Here is an 11,547-nt window from a genome sequence, read left to right as displayed (position 1 = left end):
CAGGATAGAAGAGCTAGAATGGCAATTAACACGTTGGTGTCTGTAGCCAACAATGCTATTTGTACCCAGGATGTAAATAGCCAGTGTAGCTACACTGCATGGCAGAAAAAAACAGTGATCTTTCCTAAACCAAACCAAATAACTTTGTTGCCTAAACCTATCAAATTACTTTTGTTGCCTAAAACTAACCAAATAGTTCTGTTTCCTTAACCTAACCAATCAGTTTTGCTTGCTAATCCTAACCAAACTGCCGCTGAAAATAATAATCTCCCATGGCAGAGTGCATATTACTGTCTTATTCTCACCAGGGTGCAAATTGACACTTCATTCATTTTATCTGTAAATTCACCATGTTACATGTGGTGTTAATGTTCTATAATGTTCTGAATCCTCAGCATGAAAGCTTTACACAGTAATCACAGTATGTTCATGAAAAATGGGTGAAATATAAAAAGATTTCAGACTGTCTTAAATCCACCAGCTGCACGTGTTTACGTGTTGATTCAGGCAGGAGGCTGCATAGGAGGCGTGGGGGAAAAATGACTAAAAGTTAATGCTGATGCACTTTTGACTGCCTTATTCTCTTTTTAACAAATGCGTCTTCATGTTGTACCTCTTTCTGCTCTCCCTCTGTGCAGATGACCTGAAGATTTCTAATTCAAGCAACCTTGGCAGGTGTCACAACGTGGAGGCCTTCCTCGGTGAGTGAGTGACACTGAAACAGAAGGTGGCCAAATCATTCAACGGGCAACAGAGGAAATTGCACCCTGAAGCAGCTGTGGTGTCTGGAATCAGACGCTTGCAATATTGTGAGGTGGGACGTCTTTCCTTAGATAAGGATCACGTCTGCCTTTACTTTGACCTCCAGAATCAAAGCCTGCGTGCTTACATGAAGGACAGAAACAACCAGAGTCTTCCCATGACAGAGCTGCGAGTGATTACGCATCAGTAGGCCCCAGCTCTGTCCCACCTGAGGTCCCTGGGGAAGCGTGCAAGCTGACCTCAATACTGAAAGGTTATGACGTTGGACCACCTGCAGCAGCCACTCAGAGTCGCACTTATTTACTTTGACCTGGCTTGTTGTGTGTGTGCAGACCACCTACAGAGCGCCACAAGTCATGCTACATATTCCATTTAATGAGGCCATCGATATGTAGTCAGAGCTGCCTAATGGGCACACACTCTATCCCACAGCGATGGACTACGATGTGCTGAGGCTCATCATAGAAACTGGGGGCCAGCCAGCAGATTACGTGCTGGACCGGGGAAATGGGACAGAGTATTGCTTCCACAGACAGATTTAAGACCCAAGAGAAGTTTGCTAATGGGACAAAGTTTCTACACTCAGGGTAGTAGATACATCAGCCTCAAGTGTCCTGATAACCTTGAACAGGTGATGAAGATGAACACCAGGGACACCAGCATCTATCAATAGATCTAATCAAAACAAGGCTACAGCCAGATGCAGACCTGCACATCCAACTCCTGGAGGTTCTGCAGTATCCATTCTTTACTTGCAGTCTCCCTCGGAGCTGCTGTCCTGACCAGGGAGCGCAGTTGGACAAAGTAGGGACACAAGAGCGACAGACTCAACCATTGAAGAAGGTGCAGTCAAACAAAATGACACATCCAGTGACCTGAAGGACCCGAATGAGGCTGATGTCCAGCCTGAAACTGAGCCTGAGAAGGACGGTCGGTTTCATTTCATTTTCGGATTCATAAAAGATGGAGGAATGTGTTACCAGTTATTATGAGTTATTATAATGAAAAATAGCCATTATTATATTAAAGTCATGTTCTTGTTTCCTACAGTAAATCATCATACCTTTGCATCTGATATTTTCTAAATAAATTTATTTTCAAGTAATTTCTTGTAAATAATTATGAGTTTTCAATGCCCATGTGTCTTCAAGTTTTGTCACTGTTTAAGAGTCAAGCTGTGATACTTTAAACATTCACATCACTGCAGATGATGTTCACACATGTTTTATGGTTCCCTACACTTTATTGTTCCTGCACTTTAATTCCATTCCTCTGGAAAGTGCCTTGTGTTTCTCCAATGAAAAATGCTATATATGAATGAATGAGTGAGTTTTTGCATGTATGTTTACGTGCATGGATGCCCGACCCAATCAGATTTCCACACCTGCATGTTTGTGATTGAAGTCGGAAGTGACTGACAAACATGTACTGTCTAATACATGAGAAATCGGAAGAAATACTTACGTCTTCCTTCTTCTTCTTTTTGATATAGAGCTTCTTTTGATCTTTTTTTAATCAGTCCCAGGTTGAAAATTAACCTAGAAACAGCTAGTGCTCTGACAGTATTACATAATGACTACTGTGAGAGACTCAGTTTCTATGTTTCTTATAAAGTATATATACATAACATTATAAACTATATCATAAATTATATTACTTATTGTCATATGACCATGATGTCAGTTAAACAGCTATATTTATGCAAAAATTTATGTTAACATTTGCCATGACTAGCCACCATACATTACTGGTCACACCTGACCAAGTTAAGGTGGTAGTGCACTGACATGTAAAGGTGTCTTATTTCTCATTAACTTACCTTTTCATTTGTAAGGGACAGAATATGTTGTTGCTGTTTTAGAAAACTGGCTTACTGGCTTTATTGTCCAAGTACGTGTACCCATACAAAGAAAATAGACTCCACATACCATCAACAAACAAGGACAACAAACCCAAACAAGTCAAGGTAAATAGTAGACAAAATTGTCAGGTACAGAAAGACATGGGGCAAAAACTAAATTTATGTATATATATATATGTATAATAAAATACCTCATACAAGTCATGTATTCGTTGGTTGTAAACATTACATTTTGAATGGATATGCATGATGATGATGATAATGTTATGTATGTGCACATGGCAGTGAAAGCATCAGTGGATGATGATATGCACATGTAAGAAGCAGGACGGAGCATTTCAACTGTTTCAGACCGTTTCAAAGTCTCACTTCAAAGCTGCAGTCCTGATCTTCGCCCCACATCCTACAAGGAAGTCAAATTCAAAGGGGCTTATTGGCAAGGGAAGCAGTCGCTTACATTGCCAAAGCCAGTGTGAAATACAACAAAGATTGATTTTTGATAACAAGGAAATCATTTTTTATGTAAATACGCTTATGTAACGAGGGCTATGCCACATCTGGGGTTGCTCCGTCTTTACTGTATATAGTGTTTCATTAATTTGAGCTGATGAAATTACCTGAGATACCTTTAAATGACAGGAACAACTGAAAATCAGGTGACATAGCGTGCAGCAGCCTTTATTCTTAAGTCATGTATAATGATTATAAAAAGCATCTGCTGAGATCTTCCCCTTTTAAATATAATCCCTCTTCACATTCTTAAGATATAATTCCATTATCATAATAAAACTCCACAGACCTCTTTATCTTCCTATTTTCTTTAATAGCTGCTTTACATAAGAACAAAATCCAGGCTGTATTTGCATGGCATGACTATATTTAGTGCAGCTACGAAAGGCCTGCTGTTTAACATATCTCCCTGGCATATGGTATTATGATAATTACACAGCTATTACTTCAGTACATGGGTTTGTGGAAATTGAATGAGCTCTGGTGCCCAGGGGGTTGACCCCACCTCATGTCTGCTGCATGTGAGTGACCGACTGTAGGCATGTGCATGTTAGCCACCCCCCTCAACACACACACACACGCACACACACACACACACATACCTTGCCATCTGTTGACACATGCAGCTGTTCAAAAATAGCCCTCTACCAGAAGCTTCCCTGAGTGACCCACAGATAGGCAGAACAGGGGTCTTATCTGCGTAAGTTGTTGTGTCTCCAGTATGACCACGTGCTGGACGAGAAAATCACGGCAAGACCGTCTGACTGGAAAGTATTAATAAGTTTAGTTCTGGTTGTTGTGTGTTTCGAGAGCTATCCAACTGGGAATTTCTTGTTGTTGTAATTTCTGTTCCCTGACTGCTTGAATTGTTGCAAACGGGACCAAAAATGGAGCCATGTTCCGACCAGTTCATGGAATTCCACCCCATTCATGGTGCCAACGTCAGACTGGACCGCTCAGGAACCCAGGCCACCCGGGTGGAGAGCTTTGCAAATGGAGTGTGTTTCAGCAAACAACCTCTGAAGCCTGGTGAGATTTTTCTGATTGAGATCGAGGATAAGGAGCTGGGCTGGTGCGGCCACCTCCGTATCGGCCTGACCGCCAGGGACCCCAGGAGTTTAGAGGTGGTGCCTGAATACTCCATCCCAGACCTGACGGACTTAGGAGACAGCTGGGTGTTTGCCATCACTCGCAACCACAACAAGGTCACAGAGGATTCTGGAGCAGGGGGCCAAGAGGCTGGAGATGGAGGGCTGGCCGGCGGCCACAGACTGGGACGAGGGGAGGCTGAAGATGGAGCTGGGGGCGGAGGTGGAGGAGGAGACAACAACAACAACAGGCCAAAGACTTTCTTCACCGATTCCCACTTGTACATTGAGAATATTCGGATCCCCAGAGACAAGCTGGTCGGTCGGAGCAGGCCCGGATGCTTCAGCCACATTTTGGACGACTTGTTTAAGACCAATGCCCTGCCTCCCACAGCCAGACGCAGCCGAATAGGAGTACTGTACGTGCCTAAAGGGCAAGACCTGGCTGATATGCACATCGTCATCAATGGTGAGGACATGGGAGCCTCTGCAAAAGGGATCCCCATCATCCAGCCTATCTATGCTGTGGTGGACGTCTTTGCTGCTACTAAGTGTGTCCGAATCATCCAGGTGGAGTATGGATGTGAGTCTCACAGTGATACTTTGAATTTGTTGACTTATTATGACATTATGGGCCTCTGGGCACAGATGTGTTACTGTGTGTCCCTGTAAGATACTCTTCCAGCATTTTGCAAAACTCTCTCTCTCTTAAAGACTTAAAGATAATTGTTGTTTTGTGTCTCTTTGTGGTCATCTTATGTGTCTCATCCATGCTTCTAATGCATCTTTCTTCTTTATCATTTATTCAGAATTTCTCATCACTACTTTTACTGTTAAACCACAATCCACAGTTTTGTCCTTTGTCTTTCTGTTTCAGTCTCGTCCCTGCAGACGTTGTGTAGGAAGGCCATCCAGAAGCACATTGTCCACAGGATGGCCATTGACTGGCTGGAGCTGCCAGAGGCACTTAAGCACTACTGCAAGTATGAATGAAGGATACAGACCTGCAATGGACAGACATATCATTTATGAGCTCTCTCACTCTGTACAAAGAGTATTTATTTTCGTGATGGAACTCTGTATGTCAGTGATAAAATAAAGCTAACGGTGTTATTGAGTCTTGAAACCTGCCAGACACAGATAACACTGAAATCATTTGTCTGAGGGGACAACTAAACCAAAATAAAGTCACAGCATTGGTTAGGTGTCTGTCTGAGTTCATCTACTTTCTCCCTCACAGTATACATTAGAAACAATGGTAATACTTTATTTTAAGGGGTGTGCATAAGACTGTCATTGCCCTGTCTTTACCATGCCACAACATTAACATCATTAACAGCGCAGTACCAAGGAATTTTAGCTTATAAAGTTACCTGACAGACAGATAGATAGCTTAGCTAGATCAGAAACTGCCCTTATAACATTAATGACATCTTTATGGCAAGTTCAAATGGTACTGTAGTTGAAGTCCAAGAAATTATTCATGACATACTCATAATGGTCTCATGACAAAACTAACCACATATGACCTTGTAATGCGATGTTAAAACATGAAGCTAAATAGTTTGATGTCAAGTTACCATGACACACATCTAGTCAAGTTGTCGTAAGAAGGACATGTCAAACAATGTCAACTTTATATGAAAAATGACATATTTGGCCAGATGACACTTAATGACAGCAGTCATAAAAATTAATAAAGACTCCATCTTGGTCATGACATGGTTATGACAGTGTAATGTCAGTCTTATGCACAGTCTTTAAAGGGCTGACAGAGTGCCTGTTAGCCTACTGTTATGTTACATGATGAAAATTAACATTATAATGATTTTCATATTATTATATATATATATATATATATATATATATACATATATTATTTTAATATTAACATTCCCAGTTTGCAAAAAAATGAAACTGTCCCACCTACTGTAAGCTTGTTTTGTGATTTTAAAAACTCTGTATCATTTAACAAGTAAACCCATCATGCTTCTCTGTAGTACTGTGTGTTTGCATGCAGCAGTGAGAAGGATCTGCTGAGGCTACACCACTGCATTTACATTTACAGATGTTGAAAAGTTTAACCTCAACATGACAGAATCCAAATTCGTGTCATATTTTGGCACATTTTACATCAACTATCATCTGAGTCTGAGTTTTATAAAGTAACGTGTGTCCAAAGCAAAGACCAAGGTAAATTAAAAAAACCAGACTGTCAATATGTCTGGGTCACAGCCATTATTTTTTATTGGTATATGATTCTGATTCATCTGAAAAGTGATTGCAAATCTGGGATATTCCAAAAACGTTATACTCTTAACTGTAAAGGGACAAATTTAAGACATGTCAAAGTGAAATTTAGGTGATAAACTGTAATTTTTTTTCCAGTCCAAAATCCTAGCACATAGCAAATCGGTTACAGGGTGAACTTTTCATTCATTGACTGAACTTAGGTCCGTTATAACCTGAATCCAGCTGCCTCCTGCTGTCAGACACTGACCTCTAGTGTTGATCCGGATCACTGCAGTGGGCGGAGCTGCTCTTAAATCTCCAGCCAGGATCTCATCACACGAGAGGAGGACAATCCGGTCATCTCGGAGAAACACCGAACCCGATAAAGATCTGTTTTTCCCCCCGATCCGTGCAGACATCTCAGCATGTCTTTCTGCCGCTTTTTAGGCGGTGAGATCTACAAGGATCATTTCAAACCAGGTGAGCGGACGGTGTGTGTTGTCCTGTAAGCAGTGATGTGATGTAACCACCCTGTTAGTCTGGATTACAACTACCGTTTTATTTTTATTTTCAGCCTTGGTTTGTCTGAATTAAAGCGTCATTATGACCCACATTATTGTTAATGGAAAATGTTTATTTAATATTTGTGTAATATCACAGTCATGAGTAGAGAGGAGGAGCACGTGATGTGGCATGAAATTAATAAAGAGCAGTTTACTCTTATTTTTACTCCATAATATTCCCAATTTGTTTAAGAAGACTATAATTATTGTTTTTTTATTACATGTGATAACATTGATTATAGTAATATATATAGTGACACACACACACACATAAAATAAAATAAAGCTACTTGGGACCCTTTATCACATGTTTTGGCCTTTAAGATGTTCACCTAGGATGATTTCTCACTTTCAGATTGTTTAATGAATTTTCTTTCTTTCTTTCTATTTTTTTTAAGGGATACTAAATTGTAACTTTACTCACTCAGTCCTGTACATCCGTGATGTTTACATTGTTCTTCTTCTACTGTTACTGTTATTGTTGCACTCTGTACCTGTCATGCATGGCACACATTAAAACTTCAGTTTTGGACTTAGTCAACAAAAATAAGCAGCCCACAATTGCAACACATGGCAGGTTCCCACACTGGAAACTTAAAAAAATAATAATTTTGTGATTATTTTTGATAGATATTAGCCACGGTTTTTGGTTAGCATAGGGATTTTTCACAAAAAAAATTCTAATGGTCATTTTTGCTGGGTTCTGTACCAAACAATTATGTCTGGAGAATATGATTTGTAGTTGAGGGCATCTCTGAAGCACCACAGAGCTTCATGTATATGTTGTGACTTATTTTACCTTTATTAAACAATTGCAGCTCTTGAAATTTGGATTTTGCACAAGAGTCATTGCTATGTTGCGATTTCAATAATACTTTTATTGATTGTCAAACCCTACCAGGAAACACTGCCCTATTGCATTATTTTAGATTTTAGTATATTTTTAAGTAGAAAATGAAACAGTGCACCAATTTTTAGCCCTTACTGTCTCCCGCAGGTATTTATGTGTGCTCACAATGCAACCATCCACTGTTCTCCAGTCGGTCCAAGTTCGCTCACTCGTCTCCTTGGCCGGCGTTCACTGACACCATCAGAGAGGACAGCGTCACCAAGATGATGGAGACTCTCACTGCCTACAAGGTCAGAGTCACAAATTGAAGTCCTTATTTTTTTTACCGTCATGGTTCTTCTGAAGCCTCTTTGTTTCATCAAAAAGTGACACAAGACATTTATGTGATTTTTTTCATGTCTACAGGTTCTGTGTGGTAAGTGTGGCAACGGGTTGGGCCACGAGTTTGTAAATGACGGTCCAGAAGAAGGAGTCTCACGCTTTTGAATATTCAGCCACTCGCTCAAGTTTGTCCCCAACAAAGGTAAGATGACTACAGACATGAGTAAAAAAAATCTCACTGCCTTTCCAAAAAACAATGTCCTGGGTTACTGAGGACAGTTTTTATTGGGATGTATTTTTACCCATAATGAGGACTGTCCACAGCGAGGTCTGTAGATTCTCTGCAGTAAGTAGGACGTTGTGTCTGGAGCGAGATGTTGGTTTTGTGGGTGTGTTTTCTTTACAATCCTTTGTGCTCAAAGCACAAATTAAATTCCACTCACCTCCATTGCTCCAGGGATGCAGCAACAAAGACAATGTTCAGGCTGTGGACAGAAGTGCCTAAAATATTTTTTTTTCTCAGACGTGACTCAGATCTGTCTTTTCATAACAATATGAACAACACAAATCACATCTAATCAAATGTAAACTTTTCAATTCTGATTGTGGCAGAAGCCAGAAATGCATCAAGTGTATAGCTAAATATGAGTGGGAGTAAGTGAAAAAATGGGTTTTGTGTGATTTCAGTAAACTGACATTTTAGCAGGGGTGGAAGACATATTCACATCCAGCAGTAAAAAGTTTTACAAAGTACAAAGTAACGTTACAAGTAAAATCTTAAAATACAGAAGTATGAACAGCAAAATGTATTTAAAGTAACAAAAATAAAACTCATTATTGCCAAATGGCACAGAGTGGTGGTTTATACTTAAGTATATTAAAGTATTATTGTCTTTTTTATAAAATGAGTTAGCAAAAAGTGTGTAGTAAGTTTCATAAAATGTGAGTACATGTGTGAAATTTGTGTGTATAATGAATTTGTGTCCATTTTTCATTTGCCCACTTCCCATCAGTGCAATATTCTTCCACACATGAATCAATTTTTCAATGATTTGACTGACATCATGTCTTGGTATAATTGTGAGTCAGTATTTTTCTGACTTGACATGTTTGCAGAGTCGCAGTAAGTTTGTTTGCCTTCTGTCTCCGTCCCAGATAAGGACAAACAGTAAAGAGCGAGGTCTGAGTTTTGACTCCAGCTGCTGCATCTGCTGCTCGGTCCAGGACCAGTAAACAGGTCGGGTCAGCGGGTGACGTGGACAGGAGAAAGGCCTGAGAGGGACGTCCTGTCCACTGAAGAATCATTGACCGGCCTGTGACACAGTGACAGGACCACATCTCTGCAAATATTCCTTTGCAAACACGTCACATCCCTTGAATACCTCATATTTTAACACATATTTACTTGTATTATCGATTATTATGTCATGTATCAGTAGATGCATGTGATTGTAGCAAGAAGTTAAGTTTTTGAAACCCACTATTTATGTAATTTTACTTTATATTGCTGGTGTTATTTACTCTCTTTTACTTCCCTAAGGTAAAAATGATCTATGCACTGGAGAAGTCAACATTTCTTGTCAGTCTGCACTTTTGTATGTTTATTTTGCAATTACACAACAACAAAGAAACTGTTAACGAATCAGTTAGGTTTTTGTTCCTATTTTCCACACACTGTACGATGGTTTACTTGAACTGATACATTTGCCTGTGCAAAAATGCAAAATAATCTGTCTCTGAACTTTTGTGCATTTGCATTTTACTTTGAAAAACTCATGTCTGATGTAGAGTTTAGTCGGGAGAAAAATGAAAGTTTTGATTGATTGATGCTCCCCTGTCAGTGTGGTCATAGAAGAAATAAATAAACTATAGTTTGGTAGATTTTTGTATTGTCTGTTATGATTTATTTGCAGTGGAGGATTCTAAGTGTTACCAACTGTGACAGCATGTAACTGGTATGTCTGTGTGAGTCATCATGGGAAATGTGGTCCTACTGAAATGGAAACTACCACAGACACTGTTTTGAGTAGGTATTTACCGTCAACATGATAGCGTGACAAACCTTTACAGGTATGCAGGTGTGATCTAAACAAAGTAATTGCACTACAACTACACTACTCCACTACGATTCAGAGAAAAGCAGGACATTTTTTGAGCATACAAAACTTTTGGTACCACTTTACAATAGAGACTAACCTTATAATTAGGTTGTAAATCATTTATAAACAAGTTATAGCGCAGTTTCCAGACCATTGATGTGGTCTCACTGTTTCACAGGATCCAGTTACCATTTATGAGTGGCACAAGGGAGCTTTATTGTGAAGTGTAAAACGGTGCATGCTGAAAATGTCAAGGTGAACGATACTTCCAAAGCCTTAGTGTCTGAATCTGGTCACTTGACATGTTAATTTGATGTCAGATGGAACATTTTGACTATTAAGATATGCTGTTGGCGGTTAAATGCTATTAACATGTGATGACGCTGACAGCTATAAATTCTGCTGATGGAAAAAAGGAACTGTGGAAATGTGGGCTCACTATTAACATGTCACTGTCGCCCTTTTTATCTTATGTGTTATAACGGCTTCTTAATGATTTATAACCTAATTGTAACCATGGCTGTACAGTGTGGTTTAGCTACTTTGATGTTAGTAATAGATCTAAATACGTCTCCCACTATTGTTTATTTGTTCTGCACTTTCAGCAGAGAAACCGATGTTCCCTACATTGACCTCTGGATGGAGTCCTCATCCTGCTACATCACATTCACTCCTCTAAAGAACTGAAGGTTCCCCCAGTTATGCCAGTGAAGTAAACTCCCGCACATGTAGAATCTCACTTTATATGAACACAGACACATGTGTTTGTTGTCTTGCATTAATTATAAATGCTGGTTGTCACAGTAGCTAACAGGGGCTCAGGCTCTCTCTGTGGCCCAGCTGCAGGCCAGATTCTCTGGGCTTCGGGGGTTGGCAGACACCCTGAGGTTTAGAGGAGTAGCCTGGCCTCCTGGCGAGAGACTGAGGGCTATCATTACAAAGGAAGTGCACACACACACACACAAACACACACGCAATCCCAGAAAAACATGCGTGCCAATCAACACACTGCAACACTCCCCCGGACGCCACACACATCTCTCCAGTCTCTTTTCACCTTAAGTTACCACATGCACTGAGGTATTGATGTCTTACAGTATTTGCACATACACACACACGCCAAAACACACACAAAAAAGACACACCGTCCTCCATTTTATTGGTCTGACCACAGACAAGTAAAGTTTGAAGCATATTTTCTTTCAAAACATCACTTCTTGTAGTGTGCAATTACCAGAGGTCATCAAAACATTCGTCGATG

The 11,547-nt window shown here is 40.0% G+C and overlaps 2 protein-coding genes across 2 annotated transcripts; both read left to right on the top strand.

Annotated features, from left to right (window-relative positions):
• Positions 1 to 3,781: 3,781 nt before the first annotated feature.
• neurl2 (neuralized E3 ubiquitin protein ligase 2) lies at positions 3,782 to 5,420 on the top strand. Its single transcript, XM_084740657.1, has 2 exons — positions 3,782 to 4,804; positions 5,099 to 5,420. Exons 1-2 carry the CDS (start codon positions 4,021 to 4,023, stop codon positions 5,212 to 5,214), a joined length of 900 nt encoding a protein of 299 aa, XP_084596783.1. The 5' UTR covers positions 3,782 to 4,020; the 3' UTR covers positions 5,215 to 5,420.
• Positions 5,421 to 6,805: 1,385 nt separating this feature from the next.
• On the top strand, positions 6,806 to 9,657 carry msrb1b (methionine sulfoxide reductase B1b). The gene is made up of 4 exons (XM_084740658.1): positions 6,806 to 6,933; positions 8,014 to 8,156; positions 8,272 to 8,389; positions 9,343 to 9,657. The coding sequence occupies exons 1-4, from the start codon at positions 6,879 to 6,881 to the stop codon at positions 9,357 to 9,359; spliced, it is 333 nt and encodes a 110-aa protein (XP_084596784.1). The 5' UTR covers positions 6,806 to 6,878; the 3' UTR covers positions 9,360 to 9,657.
• Positions 9,658 to 11,547: the final 1,890 nt, after the last annotated feature.

Source organism: Lutjanus erythropterus, chromosome 17 (assembly GCF_056507025.1).
Source record: "Lutjanus erythropterus isolate fLutEry1 chromosome 17, fLutEry1.hap2, whole genome shotgun sequence".
Classification (NCBI taxonomy): domain Eukaryota; kingdom Metazoa; phylum Chordata; class Actinopteri; order Lutjaniformes; family Lutjanidae; genus Lutjanus; species Lutjanus erythropterus.
Note: the sequence above shows the minus strand (reverse complement) of the source record. Positions and strands in the feature narration are given on the sequence as shown.

Coding starts and splice junctions, on each gene's coding strand:
- neurl2 (XM_084740657.1), top strand. CDS start 4,021: ATGGAGCCATGTTCCGACCAGTTCATGGAATTCCACCCCATTCATGGT. Junction 4,805..5,098: donor CATCCAGGTGGAGTATGGAT/GTGAGTCTCACA, acceptor TTTCTGTTTCAG/TCTCGTCCCTGCAGACGTTG.